At 42.8% G+C, this 26,450-nt stretch overlaps 1 protein-coding gene across 2 annotated transcripts in view; it reads right to left on the bottom strand.

Annotated features, from left to right (window-relative positions):
• The window catches only part of LOC148000773 (disks large homolog 5-like), a 90,959-nt gene extending 75,281 nt beyond the window's left edge, over positions 1-15,678 (bottom strand). Inside the window, exons 1-4 of one of the 2 annotated variants that reach the window (XM_087587064.1) lie at positions 15,513-15,678; positions 14,605-14,764; positions 13,092-13,223; positions 11,952-12,648 (exon numbers count right to left, since the gene is read on the bottom strand). In XM_087587064.1, coding sequence (XP_087443190.1) covers positions 12,447-12,648; positions 13,092-13,223; positions 14,605-14,764; positions 15,513-15,603 — 585 coding nt within the window. In that variant the 5' untranslated portion in view covers positions 15,604-15,678 and the 3' untranslated portion in view covers positions 11,952-12,446. Of the gene's footprint in view, positions 1-11,951; positions 12,649-13,091; positions 13,224-14,604; positions 14,765-15,512 lie in introns of those variants that run through there. The other variant, XM_087587065.1, reaches the window with a different exon arrangement.
• Positions 15,679-26,450: the final 10,772 nt, after the last annotated feature.

Consider the following 26,450-nt stretch of genomic DNA (forward strand, 5'->3'; position numbering starts at 1 on the left):
CAATTATGGATTTTGACTTTCAATGAACCTGCTACAGATAATGAATATCTAGTCCTTATGGAGACGTCTGTTACCATCTATTATACACTAGTCATTTTATTTGTTTACATTTCAAATGTCATCCCCATCATTGATCTCTCCACTTTGAACCCCCATACCCTCCCAGTCCTCTTTGTTTCTAAGAGGGCACTCCTCCATCTACCCACCCACTTCCACTTCACCCCTCTAGCATCCCCCTTCTCTGGGACATCAAGTTTCTACAGGGCCAGTTGTCTCCCTTCCCATAGATGTCAGATGAGCCAGTTGTTGCTACACATGCTCTACACTTTATGTATCAGGAGCCGTGGCCAGGACCATATATCCTCTTTAGTTGGTAGTTTAGTCCCGAGGAACTCTGAAGGCTCCAGTTAATTGATATTGTTGTTCTTCATATTGAGTTCCAATCCCCTTCATCTCCTTCAGGCTTTTCCCTAACTCTTTCATTGTGGTCCCCAGGCTTAGTCCAGTGGTTGGCTGTGAATATCTGCATCTGTGACTTGAACTTGAGAGGGTAGAAGGAAGCCTCGGACTCCCAAGTAAGGTAATAGGATGTAATTCTGTATGTGCCCAGAAGATGGCGACATAGGATGGTATTCACACACACTTGTTTCTCACTAACCTCTTAGTTCTGTTCAGCGTGTCAGGTAAGGTCGGCAATGTGTTCTGTGAGTGAAGATTCCTTCTGCTTGCTGGAACTCGATCTGCTGCGTGGAATACTCTCGATCGGCGATGGGCGTCTGGGTCGGTGGACGCAATCACTCCAGGAACTGAGAATGAATGGACTGAGTTGAGCAGACATTGAGGGGTTGGCATCTCCAGAACCTGCAGCTTAGCATCCATGGATCCAGGAGAGCACAGTGTGCAGGGCTGAAATCAGATTCTGTAATGGGGAGGAGGGAGAAACTAAGTTTTTGAAGTATTTGTTCTTTTTGAAAGCACAAAGTGGGAGATCAGTCAGTTTTCCTCTTTTTGCAACATCTTACTCTGACCTATAGGACATATCCTGGGGTATATTGCTTTCCAGATTCAATGGGCTTTTCAGAAATTCCAGTTTCCTGAAACGGCATGGCCCTACTTTGGTGGACTGAGTGGTAGGAAGTGGAAAGGTCCTCTGAGGGGCAGATGAGGATCAGAATATGAAAGGCCAAAAGAAGACGAAAGACACAGTTATGAAAGGAATGCTGGTGGGTACAAGGCAACAACAAGCATATTTCTCAAAGCCCTGTTTTACTGTAGTACTGTGGGAAGCATAACCACAAGCTAACAGAAACAAATTGTTAAAATAAACAATGCATTCGTTCCCGTTCCCCAAACTTCTCCGTTTTTTTCCACCAAGGTCAATAGAAATTTAAACCTCAAGTACACCTTCTCTTATGGTTCCATACCTCAGCAGGCTGAAAAATCTGCCAACAGGCCTTGACCTACCTTGAGTATGCCCGCAGGCAGACCTTTTCTCTCTTTCTTTTCCTCTGTTTGAGAGCAGGAGCAAATGACTTTATACAGTGGGCGATTTCCATTATCAACAAACAGAAATTTTCCTAAGTCATTAAAGCTAGAAAGCCAGTCATTGATGGGCTGGTGCGGTAAGATCATTCTAACTAAACTATCCCATGGGGAAAAGTAAAAGAGACAGCCACACCTGTGTTTAGGAAACGAGATGTCCGCAGGTGATTTGAGTATGGGTGCTGAGTGGGAGAGAAGAGGTCATGAATCTAGCTGGAAAAGCCCACCCCACTTTTAGATGTGTTTTCTTTCTTTTCTTTCTTTTTTTTTTTACTTTTCTTTTTTTCAGAGCTGGGGACTGAACTCAGGGCCTTGCGCTTCCTAGGCAAGCGCTCTACCACTGAGCCAAATCCCCAGCCCCTAGATGTGTTTTCAAAAGGCATGCAATAGAAATTGAACTGCAATAAAAGTGTGTCAGCAAATGTGCTCTAATGATAGGTGATTAGGTTTTGGGGGCCATATTGACACAGAAACTGGATTAGTGGTAATATCTTGGTAAGTAGCTTGTGTTACAAGGAGAACTTCAGTTATCCCTTGCCTAGACCATCTACTGTCTTCTCTTCTCTTTTTCCTCTTTCACTCTTCTACCTGGGCTGATATAGCAAAAGGCTCTTACCAGAGACAAGTCAAAGGAGAATTAAGGTGAAATCTTTAGCCTGTTTTCTTGGAGACACATTGGACTGGAAAGGCTGTGAGGGAACCAGGCGGGAGGAGACTGCAAAGGGCAGAACGAAGCAGTGACTGCACTGGTCGTGTTTCCCATTCTGTCGCAGAAGCCTTTTAAGAAAGGAGGGTTCCATTGGCTCAGAGTCGGGAAGCACAGACTCCATCCTAGAAGGGGTGAGTGTAGCCGTGAGAGGTGCAGTTGGTAGAAGTGGACTGGCTGGCAGGATGTGAATGAGACTCTTTCCATGTGGGTGGAGCAGGGAGCAGAAATAGGGAAATTCTAGCTCTTAGCTTCCTCTCTGTGCCATTTAGTGCAGGCACCTGGCCTGAGAGTTATGGTGTTACCACCATTTAGAGTGAGCTTTACGTCGATTCTCTCCCCAAAACCCCTCAGTGCGACATTCAAAGGCCTGCTTCACTAACACACTAGGCAATTTTTACCTTCCTCAAATTGTCAATGACCAGCAGCAGAGCAAGGCAAGAAGGTTGCACGGCCATTTAGAGGGAGGAATCAAGGAGTGGTATCCGTGCAAGCCAGAAGAGACCTACAGGAAAGCTGGACATCAAAGAGCCACACACATTCTCTCATGGATTCTCATGGTTTTCCCAGGGTGAGATTCAGATGCATGTGGTAGTTACAGGCATTTCTGGCTGAAGCCGGTTTTCCTATGTGACATTAGGAAACAGTTGTAATAAAAGAAAGTTTCAAACAGCAACCTGTTCTGACTCTGATGGACACAAGTCTGATACTAGGCTGGAATTCTCTTCATAACTTTCGATACTGTTGAAAATAAAGGATAGATAGTATAATGTACTCTAATCCTAAAATACTGTGAAATATGTATTTCATAAATATGCATTACATGATATTCAGTTGAAATTGCTGGGAATTGTACTTTCTTCTATCTATAACTGCTCTGCTCTGGACAGAATTACTAAAGAATATGATGACTTGGGCTGTGTGTGTCTGTGTGTGTCTTTGTGTGTTCTGTGCGTGTGTTTATGTGTGTCTCTGTGTTTCTTTAGGTAGGTATGTGTATTTATGTGTTTATATATTTATGTGAAAATGGAGGCTCTGTCAACTTATGGTATTTTTCACAGTAGCTAATGTCCACCGTGCTTTATGAGATGAAGTGTTCGTTATGGCAGATGGAGTCAGAGAGACTACAGAAAGATCAAAGTATGGGGCTGGGGATTTAGCTCAGTGGAAGAGCGGTTGCCTGGCAACCGCAAAGCCCTGGGTTCGGTCCCCAGCTCCGGGGGTGGGGGGGGGGAGAAAAAGAAAGATCAAGGTATAGAGGAAGGGGCAGGGAAGATATCACAGCAGTTGAAATCACTTATTGTTCTTCCAGAGGATCTGGAATTGGTCCCTGGTAACCATACAAAGACTAACACCAACCTCGATAGGCAAAGCTGTCTCCCAGATTCTGCCCACACTTGACAACCTCGTGATGCATCCACCCATACAAAAGGCAAAACACAGATCTGGGTCTAGTGGCTAATAGTGACATGGTCTATCTAATCTGGAGGGGAGGAGGGTGGCGGCCAGCAGCAGCAGTGGCAGCGACAGGGGCATCCAGAACACTCCAGGCCACCACCGTCCCCACCACCACTTGTATGGGTGGCTTTAAAGAGTTGAGTAAAAACAAGCTGGTAACCAACCATGGTTGAAGGGGGATTTGATCCCTGTGAATGTATTTGCTCTCATGAACGCGCTATGAGAAAATTCATCAATCTGCTCCAGCAGTCCCAGTCCTATTGCACCAACACAGAATGCCTTCGGGAATTGCCAGGGCCCTCAGGCGACAGTGGCATCAGCATCACTGTGATCTTGATGGCCTGGATGGTGATCGCTGTGCTCCTCTTTCTACTGAGGCCTCCTAACCTGAGAGGCTTCAGCCTTCCTGGAAAGCCCTCCAGTCCTCACAGTGGACAGGTCCCGCCAGCCCCTCCTGTGGGCTAACATCCTGGTGTGGGAAAGAGCGATTGTTTGATGCCCTGCACGACCGAACGACTGAAGAGAACATGGCATTACCTGTCTCTCCTTTTCCATCTGCAGTGTGGATGGTATTGTTTTCATGAGCTTCTAGAAGTTGCACTTGCCAACTGCCTTTGTTTCCTGTGTTGCCACAGTCCTTGTTTACAGTATACCCCAGTAAATGATTTCTTTGAAAAGTCGAGGGCTGTGTTGGTTGGCCTAAGCTTAAACTTTCCACTCGTTCTCCCTGGAAACCTGACCATAGCGTCTGTGGTGGTTTCTGGCCCAACTGAAGGAAAATTAAGGTTTCTGCATTTAAGTATTTTAAGTGGTTTGGATAGATTTTAATTCTTTTCATAAGGTATATTCTGGTTGTCTGGTATGAGTGACAGAGCCATGCTGTAGTCACTTTACTGTGGCAGATTACCTATGGGTGGCAGTTTTCTGTAGTCCTTGACACTGATACTTTAGATCATTTTCCTTACAAAGTCCAGCTGGCTTATATGGCTAGAATAGGAAAATTGATTTGGTTGTTTACTGATTTTTTTTAATTACCATTAAAAATTTCTGATGGTAATACTTTAAATAAACATGATTGATTAATATTTTTAAAAGAGGTAAAACACTCAGAGACCTAGAAAACCATGGATGGGTTCCTCTTTAGTCAACTGGAGCCACAAAAATGTCAGAATCACACAGCCAATCAGAATTCACCTGAAACCAGACACTACAGAAATGGTCTCATTTACATAGAAAGAAGTGGCTGATGGGAAAGGATAAGCAAAGTTGCTCAGCACGACCATGAAAGGACTCTTCACAACTGGGCATAGTGACTCCAAGTGCCAATTTCAGTGCTTGGGATAAAGAAGTAGGTAGATTCCTGTAGGATCAAGGCCACCCTGTTTCACCCAGCAAGTCCATGATGTTTAGTTCTGCCAGATTATTCTGAGAGGTCCCGTTTTTTTCCTTTTTTTTTTTCATACTTTTTACTTGTGTGAGTATATTGTAGCTATCTTCAAACACACCAGAAGAGGGCGTCAGGTCCCATTGCAGATGGCTGTAGGTAGCCATGTGGTTGTTGAGATTTGAACTCAGGATCTCTGGGAGAGCAGTTGGTACTCTTAATCCCTGAACCATCTCTCCAACCCCTGACAGATCCTGTGACAACATACTGACTAAAACTCTTTATACATTCCTTCAAAGGGTTAATATTTCCAGGCTTGAGTGACAATGGTACATGTATAACTTAGATGAAGTATATCATAAGTGACACTGGTCTCAGATATTGAAGTGGTGAGTAAACGATCAGAAATAGAAAGACGCCGCAGGCCACTGGATATCTATGCAGGATAGCAGTAGATGTAGTTGCACTTTTTACATAAAACACACAGAGCTTTCCAAACCTATTTACTTTTTTTTAGTTTGTTTAAGATTTATGACGTATACAGCATTCTGCCTGCATGCATGCTTACAGGCCAGAAGAGGGCGCCAGATCTCACTATAGATGGTTGTGAGGCACTGTGTGGTTACTGGGAATTGAACCCCGGACCTCTGGAACAGTAGCCAGTATTAACTGTGGAACCACCTCTCCGGCACCATTACGTCTATTCTAATCTGCCTGATGTCTCCAGTAATTTTCTTATGAATGTTCTCTTGGCATGATAAAGTCTGGTCTTACCCTGTGCGCTCAGAAGGGACACACATCTGCAATGACATGTTTATTTGGGGTTTTGTATTTGTAATCCAAGATCTTTTTGTTTGTATTTAGCATGGAACTATCTATGTAAACAAGGATGTTCTACTCCCTGCCTCTGCCCTCCTGCTTGAACTCTTGAAGTAACAGTGGACCACCACCATGAAAGGCACTTTCTTCTTTGTGTCCTAAATCCACAAACAAGCAATTATGTTTGTTACTAGGGCATACTAGGGCATTATGAAATATGCTATCACCTCAGATGGTTCACTGCATGGCTGGGTATTTCGAGGCATTGTTCCATTGGACTAGACAGAAGACTCTGGCATGAATTTTCTAATGGCGCTAAGTGCCCTTTCATTTTTCTGAAAGTCCTTTGGACTTATGCCAGAGTGAGGGATGTGCACGAATCTCACTGGAAATTAAGTGTCCGTTTCCTTTAAGGCTGAGGTTGGGTTTCTTTTGAGAGTGGAGTGCTTGTGACTGGGATGATTCAGGTCTCCTCCAGCCAAGGCAACTGTGGGAGGAGACATCCCTCAGGTGCACTGAATTCTCACTTCCACAAGGTGGCAGCCCATACCTAGCAATCCATATCCACATTTCTTCAGGACAAACACATAAGGGCCATTTGGCTAGAAGGGGTCAGAACAACACCACTCTTCTGTTCCCCTTTTATTGAGCAGTAAGTGGTGATCGCCCTTAGAGACAGCAGACTGCTGTGGTCAGAATGGAGGAAGGTGATAATTTAAGGCCTGTCACTGTAGGAATGAAAAGTTGACATTTTTATCTGCAGATAGTATAATAACATTTATGAAACATTTATGAAAATCCAAGGATATAATCATTAAGGAAAAATTTCAAGCTGATTGCCCATTAATTATTATATATCAATTGTATAAAAAATCAAAGAAAAGCTATTGCTAAGGAGTACTGATCAAAAAGACTGCATATTTTTATTTTTTCATTTTAATTTGGTTTCAAACAGTGTGTGTGTGTTCCTACATTTTAAACTGATGTGAACAAAGAGAAACTGTCCAGAGGGATAAAAAGAAATGATAGAAGAGGTAAGGAAAGGAAGGACAATGGTATTGAGAGGCAGAGATAGGCACAATATATGGTATATACATATATGAAAATTAGACACACACACACACACACGTGCAATAGCAGCAAGGTACTCAGCAGGTAAAGAACTTGCTGCACTAGTGTGATTATCTGAGTTCAATACCTGGGACCCATGGTAGAAACATGAACTGAAAATTGTAGCACGTATGTGCACAGACACACACACATATCCACTGACAAAGAAAACTTTGAAAATTATAAGCATTTGACTTTAGAGGCAGAAGGATCAGGAGTTGGAAATGAGGTCACCCCAACATTCACTCACCTCAGAAAACCCAAGAACCGAGATTGAGCTAAGCTAATGAGTCCGATTAAAGTGAGGCAAATGTAAGAAAAAAGAATTTTAATGTGCAAGTATGCATGGCATAAACCACAACAAATATTAGGTTAGAAATATCAAATTGCGGGCTGGAGAGATGGCTTAGTGGTTAAGAGCACTGACTGCTCTTCCAGAGGTCCTGAGTTCAAATCCCAGCAACTACATGGTGGCTCACAACCACCTGTAATGAGATCTGATGCCCTTTCTGGTGTGTCTGCAGACAGCTACAGTGCACTTATAATAAATAAATCTTAAAAAAAATGGCTGGAGAGATGGCTCAGAGGTTAAGAGCACTGTCTGCTCTTCCAGAGGTCCTGAGTTCAATTCCCAGCAACCACATGGTGGCTTTCAACCATCTATAATCAGGTCTGGTGCCCTCTTCTGGCCTGCAGGTGCATACATGCAGGCAGAAAGCTGTATGATATATACATAATAAATAAATAAATAAATAAATAAATAAATAAATAAATAAATAAATAAATGTTAAAAAATATCAAATTGCTGGTCCTTTATATTAGTTGAAAGAAAGAAAGTGGGGGCTGGGGATTTAGCTCAGTGGTAGAGCGCTTACCTAGGAAGCGCAAGGCCCTGGGTTCGGTCCCCAGCTCCGAAAAAAAAAAAAAAAAAAAAAAAAAAAAAACCAAAAAAAAAAAAAAAAAAGGGGGCTGGGGATTTAGCTCAGTGGTAGAGCGCTTACCTAGGAAGCGCAAGGCCCTGGGTTCGGTCCCCAGCTCCGAAAAAAAAGAACCAAAAAAAAAAAAAAAAACGAAAGAAAGAAAGTAACAAAGAAGCAAAAAAAAGAGAGAAAAAAGAAACTAAACGACAAACTTATGAAGGGAAGTAGAAGCCATCAAAATGAGGGCAGGGAGTGAAAGAAAATGGGCGGGGTGCCATGCTTGAAGGAGGAAAAGACTCTCTGCTCCAATGAAGCTGACTAAGGCGGTGCCTGCAGGTCCTTCACAGGCGCTTTTACCCTGCCGGCTCAGCTTAGGCACAGTTGTTTGTCCTCTTGGATCCTGTGCGGATTCCAGGTAAGGCGGGCAGTGGGAGAGCCAGGTCTCCAGCTAACTGGCTAAGCTGCTGTGCTTCAGAGCACAGGGTGCTTTGTTGCAGCTTGAGCAGGAGCTCCTGAGTCTGCACAGCCGCTGCCACAATGTTTCCACCACACTCCTGCTTTCCTCCCCTGTGAAATCCCCTCCTGAGTCATGTTTGCTGCTTGCCCTGTACTGAACTGCTGCCAAAGGAAAACAAGCTCGTTCCTGAAGAACTATTGCTGAACAGGTCCTCTTCCCCATATCCTAATAACTTATCTCTTCCATTACCTATGATGTGGGCTACTTATTAAAAGTAGTTTGCAAAAAACTTTGCCTCCATCCTGCTGTAGTAGAAATAAGAAAAAAGCAAGCAGGTCCTTTTGTAGAAAATACTTTATCAGAGGTCTTAAGCTCCTCAGGCTTCCTCAAAGAAGCTCGGAAGGCAATTTTAGGAAGTATCTAATAATATTGTATGTGATAAAAGAAGAGAGGCACTTGGGTCAACTAAAATCCAACTTTATCAGTCTGCTCTCTTAGTCTTCAGTGCATCTATCCAGGCTCTTCTGGCTTTTAGAGTCTCTAGCGAGAAGTAATGTGTGATTCTCATGGGAGGACTGACTGTGTATGTGAACAGTCCTTTTTCCCTTACAGCTTTTATTACACTTTATTTGTTCTCCATGTTTCCTGTCTTAGGTAATATACGCACAGGGGAATTTCTTCTCGACTCCAGTCTGTTTCATACTGTGTGCTCCTTTTACTTTGATAAGTCTCTTGCTTAAGTTAAGGACATTTTCTTCTATGATTTCGGTTGAGAATGGTTTTTTTTTCTTGTTTTTGGTTTTTATTTTTGTTTTTTTTTGTCTTATTTGCCTTTGACCCAAGTTTATTTTCATCCTTCCTATATACTTTATTGTCTTTATCATTTTATTATTATATTTGTTATTTAGCAGAAAAATCCTACTTCTTGCATGTTTTCTCCCAGGATTCTCTTACTTACTTACTTCCTTCCTTCCTTTCTTCCTTTACTTTTCCTTTATTCCTTTCCCCCTCCACTCTTTTCTTCCCTTTGAATTTAACATTTTCCCTCTATCTACGTATCCATTCCTTCTATCATCTCTTCAATGCCTGAGGTTCTCTATTCCATCTGTTGTAGTCTGTTATTAAGGTCTGCCTCTGAGTGACTATTTGAGTTCCTACATTTTACTCATCCACATCTCTCTGTTTATGTTTCCTTCATTCATTTCCTTCCACAGTTAGTGTTTTCACAGATTTCTTTATTTTTCTCTTTAAAGACCTCTATGATATGTGCAAATGCTGTTTTACAATCTTTTTTTTTATTCTTGTTCTTCAGTCATGTTGACATATTCAGGGCCTTCTGTGATAGTGTTGATGGGTTCTAATAAAGATTTGAATGTCATGGCTGTTACTGGTTGTGTTTCTATGCTGGTCTGTAGGTATCTGGGCTTGGGAAGATTGTAATTCTAGGGGCTGGATCTGGTTTTGTGTGGTAGAAAGTATTTGATCTCAACCATAGATTTCTGCCCATACTTTGTCCATTTACTTTCTGGATAAAAGGTGCACACAAGCTTTATGTTTATGATAATCCTTAATCAGCACAAGAACTGAGCAGATAGCTATCCTCTGTACTATTATGCATATTTCTCCAAAAGTTCCATTGTGTAATTTGCCATGGTTTTGTCTGGGCTGCTTTTCACTCCAATTAGCCCACTCACAAGGTTAATTATTTACAGACTCTTACCTCATGGTGGCTTCTCCTCTATTTACGTTCTTCTTTCTACCCCTGTCTGTCATGGTCTCCTCCCACCCCCAAGCTGGAACCACCAGGGAACACCTGTCTTAATTCTGCACAGCTTTTGACTATAGGCATTTTTATTTACAATTCAGAAATAACTTGGTGGCAAGGCCACATAAGAGTATGCATTGGTGTTTTCTTTCTTTCGTTTGTTGTTGTTGCTATTTTTAATTGGTCTTTGCCTGTTTGGTTGGTTGGTTGGTTTTTGAGACAGTGTTTCACTACTGTATTAGTATTTTCAAAAGCCAGTTGCTTGATTAAGATATCTGGGGTCAGAGAAAGGCCTGAATGTTAGTATTCTGCTAGCAGCCTTCTGATGAAGATGTAGAACTCACAACACCCACTGCACCACACCTGCTTAGAGGGTGACACGCCCCCACCTTAAAGATATTGGACTAAACATCTTAACCTGTAAGCCACTGCAATTAAATGCTGTCCTTTATAAGACTTTCAATGGTCATGCTATATGTTCACAGCAGTAAAACCCTAATTTCACCGTCCTCTGAAGGATCATTTACCCAATGTAGGGGACTGCCAGGACGTTGAGACAGGCATGAAGATCTGAGTTCAAGGTCAATCTACACAGGAAGATCCAGGACAGGCAAGCTGAGGCAGGGAAGGAGTGGAAAACAGGAAGCTAGTGATAATGGAATAGAATGAGGTGAGCAATTCCAGCACCTCCGAGCAGCAGAAGTCAGCAGCTTTGCCCACAGAGCCCTGACTTTAGTGTATCAATCTCAGATGAAACGTTCAACTTTACACTGAACATTTTTAAGACTGCTATGAACTATGGGAATTCTGGAAGTTGACCTAATGGATTTTGCATTGTGATATGTCTAGATGTGGCCCCCATAGTCTCATAGGTTTGAAGAAGCCTCTGGAAGCCTCAGAGTGGAATGTGAAGGTTTGTATATGCTTGGCCCAGGGAGTGGTACTATTATACGGTATGGCTCCTTTGGAGTAGGTATTTCCTTGTTGGGTCAGGTGTTTCACTGTGGGTCTGGCCTTTAAGACCCTCATCCTAGCTGCCTCAAACTGAGTATTCTGCTAGCAAACATCACATGAAGATGTAGAACTCTCAGCTCCTACAGCACCATATCTGCTTAGATGCTGCCAGGCTCCCACCTTGATGATAAAGAACTGAAGATCTGAACCTATAAGTAGCTCCAATTAAATGCTGCCCTTTATAACATTTGTCTTAGTCATGGTATCTGTTCAGAGCAGTGAAACCCTAACTAAAAACTTCACATAGATGCCTGGAAGTCTAGATAATTAGCATGCAGACCCCATAAATGTGTCCCTACATATCTGAAGAAACACTTTGTTCAGGTATGATCCATTGCAACTAGTAAGGAACACGATGAAGGACAAACGTCCACGGTAGGGGCTGGAGAGATGGCTCATCATTTGAGAATTTGTTTCTCAAAAGACATGCAGGGCACCTAACAATCCTCTGTCACTTAAGTTCCAGGTGAAACACAGTGACCTCTTTTGGCCTTTGGGGAATAGCATGCACAGACCTACAGAAGGCAAAACACTCATAAATATAAAATAAATCAACAACAAAAATAAACAAAAACAAAAGCACCCAAAGGAGGGAAAAACAAAGGAGAAAACTCATAGGGCACCTTTGCCTGGATATTTTGTCCAGCTTTTAAAGAAATCTAGAAACTGAATTGTAAACTATGTGGTCTGCTTGAGTTGAAATCCCAAGTGGAACATAGTACATTGTCAAGAACAAAAGTCATCATCCTAATCAAGAACAAGAAAACAACCAACCATAAAAACCCTATCCCCTGAAAGGTCTTTATTGTCTCTTCTGTGCAGTTACAATTGATATCATGTTTGAAGGAAACCAAAAGCAAGCAATTCTGTTTCATGACTGCTTCTATACTCCCTATAATATTGTTTTATTTCCTGGGAGATACTACAGAAAGCCTGATGGATATTCCATTAATATGTTCAACACTCTCATCTACAAAAGAGTATATTTTAGCGGTCGCTAAATATTTGATAAGGATACAGCATTGATAAATTTTTTCATCATGAAGTTGGTATTCAGAGTTGGACACACAATCTACACTGAAAGTACAATTGTCTTTGTATCTCAGTCTGACTGGGAAGTAATTATGATGCCCAATCCCTGTGAGAATGCAGAGATCCATCTCTGCCTGAGAGCTGTGGGATTTCAGATGGTTACATCACACTTCAATAAAGAAGGTTCTTAAGAGTGACGAGTTCGAGATCACTGTTTGATTCACAAGGATACATTCGATTTACTCAAAAGTAACAGGACACAAGGATCCAATATCTGCGGTGTAGATGGTCTTGCTGGCCTCCTCACAGAACCTCTTTCCCTCCTCAAAGGATGCTTGCAGTTCAGTCTGCTCCACCAGCAGTTTTCTGTTCTCATTCATCAGAATCCTTACATTCTTCTTCAATTCATTGCGTTCATTCAGGAGGTGGAAGTTTCTGATGCTGAATCAAAAACAAATAATGGTAAATCCCAGGCAGTTTCTATTTGCCTGCCACTCCTGCAAGTACAATCATCCCTTCAAGGGCCCCATCCCCAGGCATCTCCAGACTAGAGCCACAGTTTGCATGTTAGCACCAATTAGAGGCAGGTCAAATCCCGAGTCCGCACTCCATGGGAATCAAAGTACTTCAGAAAATCCTGACACTAAGAGGGTATGTGCACATCAAAGAAGAGGAAATGGTGCATATGGGTGCTTATGTGTTCATGGTATTCTAAAACCATTGGCAGGTAGAGGGCCAATCCCCTCTGAGGGATGATAGAAGACCCAGCAGCTATAGAATCTTCCCATGTGTTTCTCATGGACCACAGATCTTTTTTCAAAGTCATAGCTGGACAGAAGTATTCCCCACCTAGTGCTGTGGTCTCCTTTCTGTCAGTGACTCACCGGTAGGAATTGTTCTCTTGCGTGAGCTCCTTGTACTTCTCCATGGCATCACTTATCCAGTTGGTCATCTTATGCATATCCATCATTCTCATCTCATGTTGGGATTTAAGCATTGGCAATTCAACACTCAGCCTGTGTTAGAACATGACCCAAGGAACAAATAACTGTCTGAACCCATGATTTCACAATTAGATGAAGTGTAAATAAAAAATACCCAATAAAAAATTCAAATTCAAGGAATGGGGGCTAGGGAAGAAAGTGGAAAACTCAAAGACCACAGCAAAAACACAACAGTGAGACTCAAACCATCACTCTCCTATAGAAAATATTTCTCTGCAAATCAGCATGCATTTGTTTTGAAATAAGGGCTCCTTAAAAGGCTGGTGAGATAAGGTCCTATAAAGACCCTCTGTATAGGAGGGGGAAAGCCTAAGAGCTGCATGTTTGGGAATAACAAGTGCCAAGAATTTATTCCCACAGTGACCTTTTCTAGGTCACAATAAAACATCCTTGGATAGTTAAAAAAAGAAAAGAAAGTTCAAAGCAGGAAAATAAATAAATAAATAAATAAATAAATAAATAAATAAATAAATAAATAAATAAGTGAAATCGGAGTGCTCTCTGGACTACCTAAGCCCATTTATATAACACAAACTTGCTCCTTCCTATTGGTGCTGGTTAAACTAATTATCCTGGGCATTGGACGGCAGAGCCAGGGGACCAAATGGAGGGAGCTGACCTTCAAGATCTGGCCAGGTCAGCATGAAGGAATTGAACAGTTGTGTAAGAAGTATAAGATGTTTCCTCCAGTCTGTGCCATAGCCTTGGGTCCAACAGAAAGATGTGATGACATTTCTCTTGTTTTGAAAGCAGGGATTCTCAATCCTTGTTACATGACTCCCAGAGGCCATAATTACTTTTTACAGGGAAGAGGATTCATAACACCTCCTCCCCTCAGGAGAGTCCTATGTGCCAGCAAGGTAAACAGAAGGAGCAAAGTGCTCTGTTGATCAATGACGGCCTCACGGACTCATCACTATCATGACCTGCAAACTGTTCATCAAACAAATCCTCAGACCCAATCAAAGGTCCCAGACTTCCTGATCCTGAGCAAAACACACACAAATACTTTCACATCCATCCATACATCCCAACCCATATACAAACATAATTAGAATGCCAACTTTATCGTGGAGGTGCCATAGAATCAGTGTATAACGACCAAAATCAGAGTAAGAGTGAGGACATTCAGGCATTTCATTCACACACTTAGATGCAGCAAGTGTGACCAGGTCCTTCCAGCTGTTGAAAAAATCCAATTCAACTCCAAGGAGATCAGGGTCAAGTACAAGAGAGGTTGACCCTAAATACACAGCACCTAGCTTATCTCACAGGCCAGCACCCGCCAAGGCTCCTTAAAATCCAGAATGAGAGGTGACACACTTTCTTGATGTCTCTTGGCTTAGCAGAGAGAGCACAAGACAGTCAGTAGGTTACAGGGCATAATGACTACCTGTAGTTCAAACCATCATTGACATAAAGGTCCAGGATTCGAGAAAGTTCATCCCGCTCGATTTTACACTTCTGGATTTCAAGTTTTAGTTCGTCCAATTTCTTTATATGCTTTTCATGGTTACTGATGAAATTTTCTGATGATGCCTTCCGAATAAACCCTGTAGATAGATAAACACAAGTGAATGTACATATTTGATAGCCAATGGGTAGAAAAGACCATTCTGAGTCTCAAAAAGGAGGTTGAGGAAGAGGAAAGGCTGGAGACTTGTTGAATCCCTGAAAGGGAAGAAAAGCTATCTTTAATGTGGACTCAAACTATTTCCCTCTTCCCAACCTCCATTGCCATACATAAGCCTCACTCACTATTACATGATCCCTCATCGTGAAAGATAGAATCTACCTCAGACATAAAGATTTGGGACATTGTCAGCAGATAACAGACGTGGAGCAGGTCAATCCTGGAGTTCACAGCACCATCAAACCCTAATCGTGTGTTCAAGCTTAAAGAGACTGCGACCTCAATTCATTACTAGGGGGTGCATCCTTCCTTGTTGTTGTCACCACAGACTTAGTAACCTACAGTAATCTAGAGGATGAAGTGCTTCAGCACCCAACCATGAATGGGCACATTGTTATCCTCATAGGGCTTCCTCCTGGCATTCCTTGGCAGTAGAAATTAAAAAGCTCATAGAAAAGAAGCTGCAGACCAGCCAATTCCTGGCTCTCTGTCAAATGAATCATCAGGACTCTTGACTCTTGGTCTGCAATTGACAAATTCCAAGGCTCCTGCTTGTAAGGCCAACTCCTGAAAGGCACAGCTCAAACCTCCCTCCTGGAGGAAGTTCCCCGACTCTACCCAGTACTCACTGTGCCTTCCCCAGAATGATTTCATTCTTCCGTACTTACAAGACAGAAGGCCAGTTTTCTTCTGCCTCAGTCTGGTCTCTCCTTGGTCTCCCCTCTCCTTCTGAACTAGCTTGAGCAGCTGGTGAAACATGCCTGTTTGTGAACCCAAAAGGCACTGAGGGAATCCCACAGGCAGTTGGTGTCACCACAACACTGGTGACATCACAGAAGATTCTAGTGCTCTCTTAGATACAAGAGATTGTCCAAGGAAGAGATTACTGATGACGTCACTGGGAAGTTCAATGGCCTACCTGCTACCCAGCTCTCCCAAAAGCAACCAATTTCTATGGGGCCCTTTTCTGCAGCCTCTCCTGTGACCCAGGGAATATCCTTTGACAACTTCTCCTCCAAAGTTAGATATTTCTGTCTGCTTCATCGGATGTCATCAATGCTTTTGATGGGGAGAGTTGGTTACAACCCTGAATTGGATAAGAGACTTTTGTTAGCACCCAAATCCCTAGGGACCATAAATGAGGGAGATTTCTCTCAATAATAAATCTGCACCTGAGACGATGCACATACATACAGTCCAATTCCCAAAGTGTCCCTGTTTCCTAGAGGCCAATATATTTCTCCTATACTTTTAATTTTATAAAACCTGAATAATATTTGCTTATTGTGCATTCCTTGATAGCCAGGACTATTTCCACATACACATCCATATATTTCACAAAGTCAATTTTAATAATCCTACTTCTTGCAATAAAAACTCCCTTTTCTTGGGAATATAGAGGATCAACTACAGGGCAAATATAAAATCATAAATTTCTGTCCCTTCTTTTACATATTAAGTAGGACATCATTCCTTCTCAAATATAGCCAATTAAATTGGTCATCAGTGAGTAAAGGTCAACCTGGACTGCGTGTTCCTACATTGTGGCCCGACAGCCATCACTTCTCCAATATCTGTCTTCCTTCATTTCCAAGTCCAGGCATGAGGATATTGGGGGTTGCCCCTTGATACTTTATTCCTAACAAACATAAGAATCAGTAGGATGGGCAGGGAGTCGAATGGCCTGAGGTCAGGTTAAACCTCAATTTTAGTGGGTCCATAAGTTCAGGGGAAAGTCCATTTGGCATTGTCATCTGTGGCTTCTGTGTTCTTCTCCTAGGTGTGCTCAATCTGTGCTATGATGCCTCCTAACCTCACAGACGTAAGAGTCTAAAACACGTATGTCTTTTCTGGGAAGGGCTCTGCCTCTGACTCCCACCTGGAGTTGGACAACATCGCTATACAAAGCTCAAAACAGAGGAGTGGAGATGATGGATGCTTCAGAAGTTTAGGGTCATTTCTTCCAAATAAGGCACATATTTTTCCAATGTAATTTTTCCTTTGTTCTTTCACTCATGGTGGCTGGCTTCTTTCCTGGCCTGAAGTATACTGGAGTCCAATCTTTTAGATGACTGAAGCATCTTTTTTTGAGATGACAGGCCCACCAAGGGGCCTGCTGCATACAGGCTCCTATCACCAAGGAAGTTGTTGCTACAGAATCATAGCATGGTGGTAGCAGCACATGATCTCTCACAGTCTTCTCTGCTGCAATTGCTAAAAGAATAATAGGGTTGTTTGTTTTTTAATATTTTATTGGAAATACCTACAATGCTGGTCAGAGTTGATACATGCCTTTAATCCCAGCACCCATAAAGTTTTTTTTTTCTTTTTTCTCTTCTTTTTTTTGCAATTGTTGTTAGAATTCCTGTTGTTTTCTTTGGTAATTCCCTCTATTTGCTCTGTACCTAGAATGTTAAGTCCACACTCTTCATGGCCCTATTCTTCATGGTAAAGATTTTGCTCATACCACCCACACCACACATGATCACATTATTTACTTTCAAAGAAGGAAAACAGGCATGAAGAAGAGAGTTAACGTGTATGGTCTCAGGTAATCAACACATCATGAGTGCAGGATGGCATCCTAAGGTTTTGGATTGACAAGCTTCTGGTTTTGAGATTGACAGGCCTCTGCAGAAGTCTCCAGTTGAGTAGCAGAGAGTCTGGAAATGCTGAAATAATGGCTTCCCCCGCATGGAAAAGGCTGCCCTTCAGTGCCTCTGCAGCCTGAGCAGAGGTCTGCCAAGAGCACAAGGGCACTTGACCAGAGCTGGTAAGGGACTGCCTTTTGGATGATCCGTGAGACCTGGATGAACAGAGGCCTCCAGAGTCCTGATAAAGGGAAGGAGAGTCACATAGATGTGCTGGAAACAATCGATCTTTGGGCTGCAAGTCGTGCATTTATCTTTGCTGTGTAAATAGTATTTGTAAGTGACAGAGGCATCCTACTTTATCGTGTCTAGTCACTCTAGTTGTTAAAGTGTTTGCTAGTGTAAACATAGTAGAGTTAGTACAACAATACACTGTGTCCCGTTTTGTTAAAGAACTTTATTTTATTTTTTTATTTATACATATTTTACTTATTCACATTGCATGCTGCTCACTGCCCCCTGACACCCGGTTTCTCTCTCCCACAATCCTTCCCCAAGTCTCCTAGTATATTCTTCTCTGGGTGTATGAGGGCCAGCTATCACAGTAGATCCCTTCTTCCACCAAATCCAATTTACCCATCCTGGGGCAGGTGCTGAGGATGCTGGTAATGGACGCCTTGGGCTTTCTTCATGCTCCAATTTGCTGGCTTTGGGAAGTTCATGCAGATCTGTCTGTGAACTTGGTACTTCATATAGACAGCACACAAGAAGCACTGATTTGGATAATGTTCTTGAGAGTATATTTCAACAAACTTACCCCCACTAATATTCTAACAATGACAAAGGTAATGGGACACTATACATCTATTCCAGGAGTTTCCATTTCTGAGAGCAGCAGAATAGAAGCCCACAAATTGGCAAAGTTAAGTGAGGTCACACAGGGGACCTAAGAGCACACTGCTGCTTTCCTAGAGTGTATCCTAGAGGCTTATGATATCTATACACCCTCAGATCCATATGCACTGGGCACCAGGCTAATTCATTGCTTTTGTCACTCAGTTTGCCACTAATATTAGGAATCCCAAAAGTCAGAGAAATTTGGAGGTATGAATAAGTCCCAGGGGCTGGAGTAAGCTCAAAAAGTTGTGACAACAAAGCACTGATTAAGAATCAGAGAAACAAGATGCTCACCAAGACCATAGTTGTATCCCATTAAGAAAATATGAATAATAAGCCACCAGGTGAAAATATAAAGTAGGAGGTGAGAGCCCTAGAAGGTCTATCCTTTGCCCTCAGGGAAGCAACCATTCTTTCAGCCATTCCCGGCCCTCTGCCACACAATCAGAGACTTCCCCCAATAACTCACTGACCTTTCTCAAAGACCTATCTGGGCTTCTCCCTGTAGAATAGGACATGCAGAGTCCTTGAGGACCCGCCAAGAGGTCTCCTCCACACAGGCTCCTTGTGGGCAAAGGAAAATGTTCCTGCAGAATCTGCCATGGCAGCAGGAGTTTCAACCAGACTGCTCTTCCTTCCAGCACACTGGATGCAGGCCTGAGGCCTTGGATATCTTGGAAAAGAAGAAGCACACACTACCTCACAGCTCCCTCTGCTGGCGACTGCTAGAGCTGTGATAGGACGTGTGTGTGTGTTTATTAGAAGCATCTACAAAGCTGATGAAAGTTGGCACACGCCTTAATCCCAGCATACAAAATTTATTTTAATCGTTGATGTTCTTTTTTTGTTTGGTTATTGTTTTAATCCCCCCAGCTAATTGCTCTATACCTAGAATATTAAGCTCACGCTCTGGAGGGACCTATTCATGTTAGGCGATGCTTTTATTCTTACTAACCACTCCACAGATGATCCCATTATTTACTTTCAAATAAGAAGACAGTCATAGAGAAGTGACAACCAGTATGCTCTCACAGAAGAAACACATCACAACTATGGAATGGCAACCCAATCTTTTGCATTTGTTATGCCTTTTTAAATTTTTTTATTCTTTATTTGTTTTTAGTTACATTCAAATGTTATAGCCTTTCTCTGTTTCACACCCATATCCCCCTACCCCATCCCGCTCACCCTGTTTCTCTGAGGGTGTTCTCCCCCCCACCCAACCCTTCCTGCCACCCTGCCCTGACATTCTCCTACACTGGGGCATAGAGCCTTCGCAGGACCAAGGGCGTCTTCTCTCATTGATGCCCAACAAGCCAATCCTATTCTACACATGCTGCTGGAGCCCTGGGTCTGTCCATGTGTACCATTTGAATGGTGGTTTAGTCTCTTGGAGCTGTAGTTGGTTGGTATTATTGTTGTTATGGGGTTGCAAACCCCTTCAGCTCCTTCAATCCTTCCTCTGCGTCCTCCATTGTTCTCAGTTCAATGGTTGACTCCAAACATCCGCCTCTGTATTTGTCATGCTCTGGCAGTGCCTTTCAGAAGACAGCTATATCAGGCTCCTGTCAGCTCACACTTCTTGGCATCACCAATATTGTCTGAGGTTGGTGGATGTATATAGACTGGATCCCCAGTTAGGGCAGTCCCTGGGTAGCCTTTCCTCCAGTCTCTGCTCCAGACTTCATCTCCACACTTCCTCCTGTGAGTATTTTTGTTCCCCCTTCTGAGAGGGACTGAAGCTTCCACACTTTGGTCATCCTTCTTGAGCTTCATGTGGTCTGTGGATTGCATCTTGGGTAATCTGAGATTTGTGGCTAATGTCCACTTATCAGTGAGTGCATACAATGTGGGTTTTCTTGTCATTAGGTTTCCTCATTCAGGATCATATTTTCTAGTTCCTTCCATTGCCGTAAGATTTTCATGAAGTCATTGTTCCTAAGAGCTGAGTAGTATTCACTGTGTAGATGTACCCCATTTTCTGTATCCATTCCTCTGTTGAAGGGCATCTGGGTTTACCCAGCTTCTGGCTGTTATGAATACGGCTGCTATGAACATAGTGGAGCATGTGTTTTTGCTGTATGTTGGAGCATCTTTTGGGTATATGCCCAGGAGAGGTATAGCTGGGTCCTCAGGCCGTGCAATGTTCAATTTTTGAGGAAACTCCAGACTGATTTCCAGAGAGGTTGCCCGGTTTGCAATCCTACCAACAGTGGAGGAGTGTTCCTCTTTCTCCGCATTCTCGCCAGCATCTGCTGACACCTGAGTTTTTGATCTTAGCCTTTCTGACTGGTGTGAAGCGGAATCTCAGGGTTGTTTTGATTTGCATTTCCCTGATGACTGAGGATTTTGAACATAACAGAAGGCATTTTAAGAAATGATGCTACCCTAACTGGTGGTCTGCATGTAGTTGAGTGCCAATGGATCCATTTCTATCTCTTTCTACAAAGTTCAAGTCCAAGTGAATCAAGGAAATCCACATAAAACCAAACATGCAGAAGCTAATAGAAGGGAAAGTGTCGCAAAGTTCCTAGAACACATTTGCACAGGAGAAAGTTGTCAGAACAGAATACCAAAGAGTCAGGCTCTAAGATCAACAGTAAATGTATGAAATCTCAACAATCTGAAAACTTTCTTTAAAGCAAAGGACACTGCCAATAGGTAAAACAGCAAGCTACAGATTCGGAGAAGAGTTTTACCAACCCTACATCTGAGAGAGTGCCAAAATTCAAAATAAACAAAATACTCAAAAAGGTAAACTCCCAGACAAACAAATAACCCGACTTTTAAACTGGGATAGAGAGCTAAACCAAGAATTCTCAACTGAGGTATCTCAATGCCTGAGAAACTCATCAAGAAATGTTCAACATCCTTAGTTATCAGAAAAAGGTAAATCAAACGAACCTGAGATTCTTCATTACACCAATCAGAATGGCTAAGATAGAAAACTGAGGCAGCAGCAGAGTGGGCTAGGATGTAGAGAAACTGGAACACTCCTCCATAGCTGGTGCGATTACTGGCTGTATATCAATATCAACTCTGGATATCAATGTGGAGGATCAGGAAACATTGCAAATAGCTTTACCTGAAGACCCAGCTTTACCACCCACTTCAGCGCATATACTCAAACATGATCCACAAATGACAAGGATGTGTGGATGAATATGTTCATAGCAGCCTTACTCATATTAGTCAAATGCTGGAAACAACCACGATAGACCTCAACTCAACTGAGGAATGAATATAGAAAGTGCGCTCTATTCAAACAGAGGAACAGTACTCGGGTATCAAAGATGAATACACCAGGAACTTTATAGGCAAAAGGATGGAACTGGAAAATAGTGAAGTAACAGAGATCGAAAAAGACATAACATGGGATGTATTTAGTGACAAATGGATGTTAGCCCAAAAGTACAGAAGACCCACTATACAATTCATTGATCACACGAAGGGTAACATGTCAGAAGGCCAAATTGTGGATGCTTGAACCCACTTAGAAGGGGAAGAACATAATCATGGGAGGCAGAAGGATGGAGGGACCTAGGTAGAGGCAGGGAAGGATGGACAAGGAGGGTGGGGGAGTAGCAACAATGAAAAGAGACAAGAGAGAAACCCAGAGGAAAAGTGGGATAAATAACAATAAGCATCAGTGGTGGGTGGTGAACTTGGGTAACCCAAATGAAAAATGAAGAAGTCAAAATCTTTTCATTTGCAGATGACGTGATACTATTTTTAAAACTAAAAATGTATCACCATCTCTCTTTTTTTTTTCCTTTTCTTTTTTTTCGGAGCTGGGGACCGAACCCAGGGCCTTGGGCTCGCTAGGCAAGCGCTCTACCGCGGAGCTAAATCCCCAACCCCAATATCACCATCTCTTAAGACTGATAAATACATTCATAAAAGCACAATACAATGGGAACACACAAAATTTCTTAGCCTTCCTTTATGCCAATCCAAATCATACCATGAGAAAATCTGGGAAAAATTCCCCTCATAATCATCTGAAAATATAAAATGAAATAATGTGGATTGAAATACTTAAAATGCAAAGACAAATATGAATTAGTTAGAGGTGATCCTAAATAGAGACAACTTGTCTCTAAAAAATTAAGTTTCTTAAAGCTGAAAATACATTCATTAAAGTAGTAGAATGCAAAATAACACACAAAACTCATTACCTTTCCTGTATACCAAAAACCAACTATGGGAAAGAAATCAGGGAAATATTCTACTCAAAATAGTCTTAAAATATATAACAAAACACCCTGGATAAGCACACTTATAAAGCATACTATTAGTAAGAAGACATATAAAGTGCCTTGTCCATATGAAGCCAGACAAGAATTTGTGGATCTAGAAGACAAGGTATGAAGGACTGCGTGTAAATCCCAGTGACTGAGAAAGCAGCCTGGAGCCAGTTGTGTTACTGAGACTTCAGACAGCTTGGCCTTTACACATGTGACACAGCAGACTTCCATGAGCAAATCCTTAGCCTGGAAGATGTAGTTATGGTAGCCCAGAAAAACAAACACAGAACTGTCCCCTTTGTCTGCCTCTTACTACTCTGCTCTCCCACATCACAGGAGGCTGAATGGTCTTCCGCATACCCTGGGATGCAGCTCACAAGGGACAGCACCTGTCTTCAACAGAGCTTCATCTGAGCCTGCCCTTGGCCTGTGGTGGATGTGCAGGAAGTGAGCTGACAGGTGAAACGTAGCCTGGCTGGGTCTCAAAGTGCAGCTTGAGACTCACCCACTGTGATTGTCAACACTTCCATGTCTCCATTGGGGGGCAGTGTCACAATGTCCTCCTACTGTCTTCTCACTCCATTCACATGCTTCGTGTGACACAAGCTCATTCACAGTTCCACAGGAGGCAGCATAGCTTCAGAGCCCTCATGTCTGGGCACAGAAGCCAAGAGAGCCATGTCACAGTTCACAGTGATAATGTAGATAAGCCAGGGCATTTCCTCCAAGTTTTACTTTCAAGTGTATCCTTTTATTGCAGTTTATGCTACTCTTTCTAGAAGGCCATGTTTCGGGAGAGCATTTGGATTTTGCCCCATCCACAGTTTACAGATTACTTACATAGACTCCTAGAGGATTTCAGTGGCAAGGTTTCCCTAAAGTTGTATGCAAACTAACTGTATACACACACACACACACACACACACACACACACACACACACACACACACACACACGGTGCAAGGATAATAGAGACGCGCATGTTGAAGTAAAGTTAGGACAGTGGATCTAGAAGGTAAGATGTGAAGTGTTGTGCTAAAATCTAAGACCCTAGGACGGAGGATAGGAAACAATTGTGAGTGGTGCTTTCCCACAACTTGGCCACATGAACAATGAAGTATGAGACAACAGACCTGCATGGTCAAAGCCAAACCCCAGGAATGCACACAGTCTATTGAATGAGATTGCAGCTCATCTCTCTGATCTGTAATAGAAGTGTTCAGGTGTTTCCCACACTCACTGATATGTAGCAGCTGAGGGCAAGCACCTCTCCTGCATACTACTTCATTACAGTCCACCCCTAGCACCCTGAAGGGTATTTAAGAACGGACCTGATAGGTGATCTTTTGACCTAGCTGAATATGTAGCTGAAGCTGAGGATGTCAACATCCCCAGAGCTCTGTTGAGCAGTGGGTGCTGATTTACTCTGGCTCCCTTAGTAATACTTCAGAAAACCAAGGAGACAGCCTCCTCAGGCATATTCACAGCTGCACAGGATGGAACTTGGCTTCAGAACACCCTAGTCTGAGGTATAGAAGCCAGGATGAAAACTCCATCAGCACTCAGTTGCTATGGAGATGCCCAGAATCATGGATAGATCTCTCTAGATCCCAGGACTGTAGATATAGATGCCTTGTATTGGTAGAACATGATCGTTTAGTTCCCCCACTTACTGCTCAGGACACCTAGAGAAGTCAGGAAGGAGCCAGTCCCGGTTCTGGTTCACTGACTAACAGTTCTTCACTGCACTAGAAAACTGCATGACACTCACACATGTTGACTCAGAAATCTAAGGGGACCACTATCAGGGAATGGTAGTCAGAATAACTCTAGTGGAAAGCCTGAGATGATGAGGTCTCATCTAGAAGTTCTTCTCTCTCCCAGATATTAGTGTCAGACACAAACTGAACCAATCCAAAGGGGGAAGAGTCAGCTCTGAGCCGAGGATACCACACTAGTCTCGCCCTTCTTCCTAAGGACCTTTGTCTTCTAGATAAAAGGAGTAAAAGCCATGAGCTCTCAGGAAAACAGTGGTGCCCTTCCCAACAACTGGCTTCTGAAATAGAGAAATTAATGATGTAAAGGCTCTGAGTTCCAGGAACCATAACAAGCAGGAAGTCCAGCTGCTTCTTATAAGCTCCCGGCTCCAGATTTCCATACCTGGAAGCCTCAGCTCAAGGCTCTCTCCTCAAGGAACCTCCTCACCCATTGCCCAGAGCTCACTGAGCTTTCCCAAGGACCATTTATTTCTTCCTTTTTTACAACAAGACAGGAGGGCAGCTTCCTTCTCCCCAACTCTCATCTCTTCATGCTCTTTGTTCTTTCTCACAAACGGCTGCTTAGCCTGGACAACAGGTCAATTAGTGAACCATAGAGGCACTGAAGGAACATCCCACAGGCAGTTGGTGCCACCACAACACTTGTGGCATCACAGAAGATGCTAGGGCTCTCCTGGATACAAGAGATTGTTTAGGGAAGGGTCTACTGACGACGTCACTGGGAACTGCCAGGGCCTCCTGCTAACCAGCTTTCCTTATGGTGACCAGATTCTGAGGTGCCATCTCCAGGAGGCTCTCCAGTGACACAATGGAACCCTTTCCATATCTCCTCCCTCTAAAGCTAGAGATTTCTCTTTGCTCCATTAGTAGTTACATGCTCTGAAAGGGCAGATTGCGTCAGGGGCCTGGCATGGGGAGAAAGATCAAGGGACATGGGGTGGAAGATTCTTCTGGATAATAATTTTATTCCCAGATCCATTCCTGTGACATACATTCCAATTTCCTAGGTTTTCCTGTTTCCCAAAAGTCAGTATTTCCCTCCAGACCTTTAATTTATTGGATATTGGATTTCATTTTCTTATTGTGCATTCCTTCCAAGGTGTCTTTCTTTACACATATTCATGGATGTGTACTCACAAAGTCTCTGTTTTGCATCCCTCTGTTGCAATGATCTTGGTAACATAGTGAACCCAGTTACACAGTGAATATACAACTTTAAATGTTGTGCACCTACTTCAAATGATAAACTTCCAAATCCTTTCTCCAAAAAATAACCAGATATCAGTGAGCAAAGGACAACGTGGACGGAGATTGGTCCTCTGCAGTTCCATTAGACGTCACTTCTCTAGTGTCCACCTTCCTGAGTTCCCAGGGACAGGCCTGAGGGTGTTAGAGTTTGGACCATGATCCTGTATTCATGCCAAATGTAAGATCCAGGAGGTTGGGCAGGGAGTGGAAGGGCTTGAGGTCAGGTGAAAGCTCAACGTTAATAGGTCCAGAAGTTCTGGAGGGAGTCTATTTGGCATTGTCATCTGTGGCTTCTACGTTCTTGACCTAGTTGTGAGGAATCCATGTTAAAATTCCACCTAACCTCATAGCTGTAAGAGTGTAAAACATCGCCACGTAGGTCCTTTGCAAATTGCTTTGTCCTTTTCGATGCCCAGTTGGCTCATGCAGTTTCACTACCACTAGGTCCAAATTAGGGGATATTGTTGATGGATTTGGAGGTTCACTGGGTCTCTCTGATAGTCAAAGTCATAGACTTTATGGAGAACTGGAAGGACAGGATTTCAAGAATAAAATAGTTGAAGAATTCTGCCAAGTGCTGACCTCTAAGACTTAGAAGCAATGGGGGGGGGTGTATTCTAAACATATTATTATATGGCTCAATCCCTCCTTGTATGGAGTACAGCAGGCCCAAAATAAGAAAAGAGCCTTTCCACCCTTCATGGACTCTAATGAGAGTTTTCATAGTCTTTCCTTTAATGTCTTGTTCATTATTTCCACCTGCCCAGAATTCTGCACAACAGAGACTCCAAACTGTGCATACATCTTTGACGGTTATTCAGAGGCTTTGGCTGTGAGAGCTGGGC

This window comes from Rattus norvegicus, chromosome 15 (genome assembly GCF_021556685.1).
Source record: "Rattus norvegicus strain SHRSP/BbbUtx chromosome 15, alternate assembly SHRSP_T2T, whole genome shotgun sequence".
NCBI lineage: Eukaryota > Metazoa > Chordata > Mammalia > Rodentia > Muridae > Rattus > Rattus norvegicus.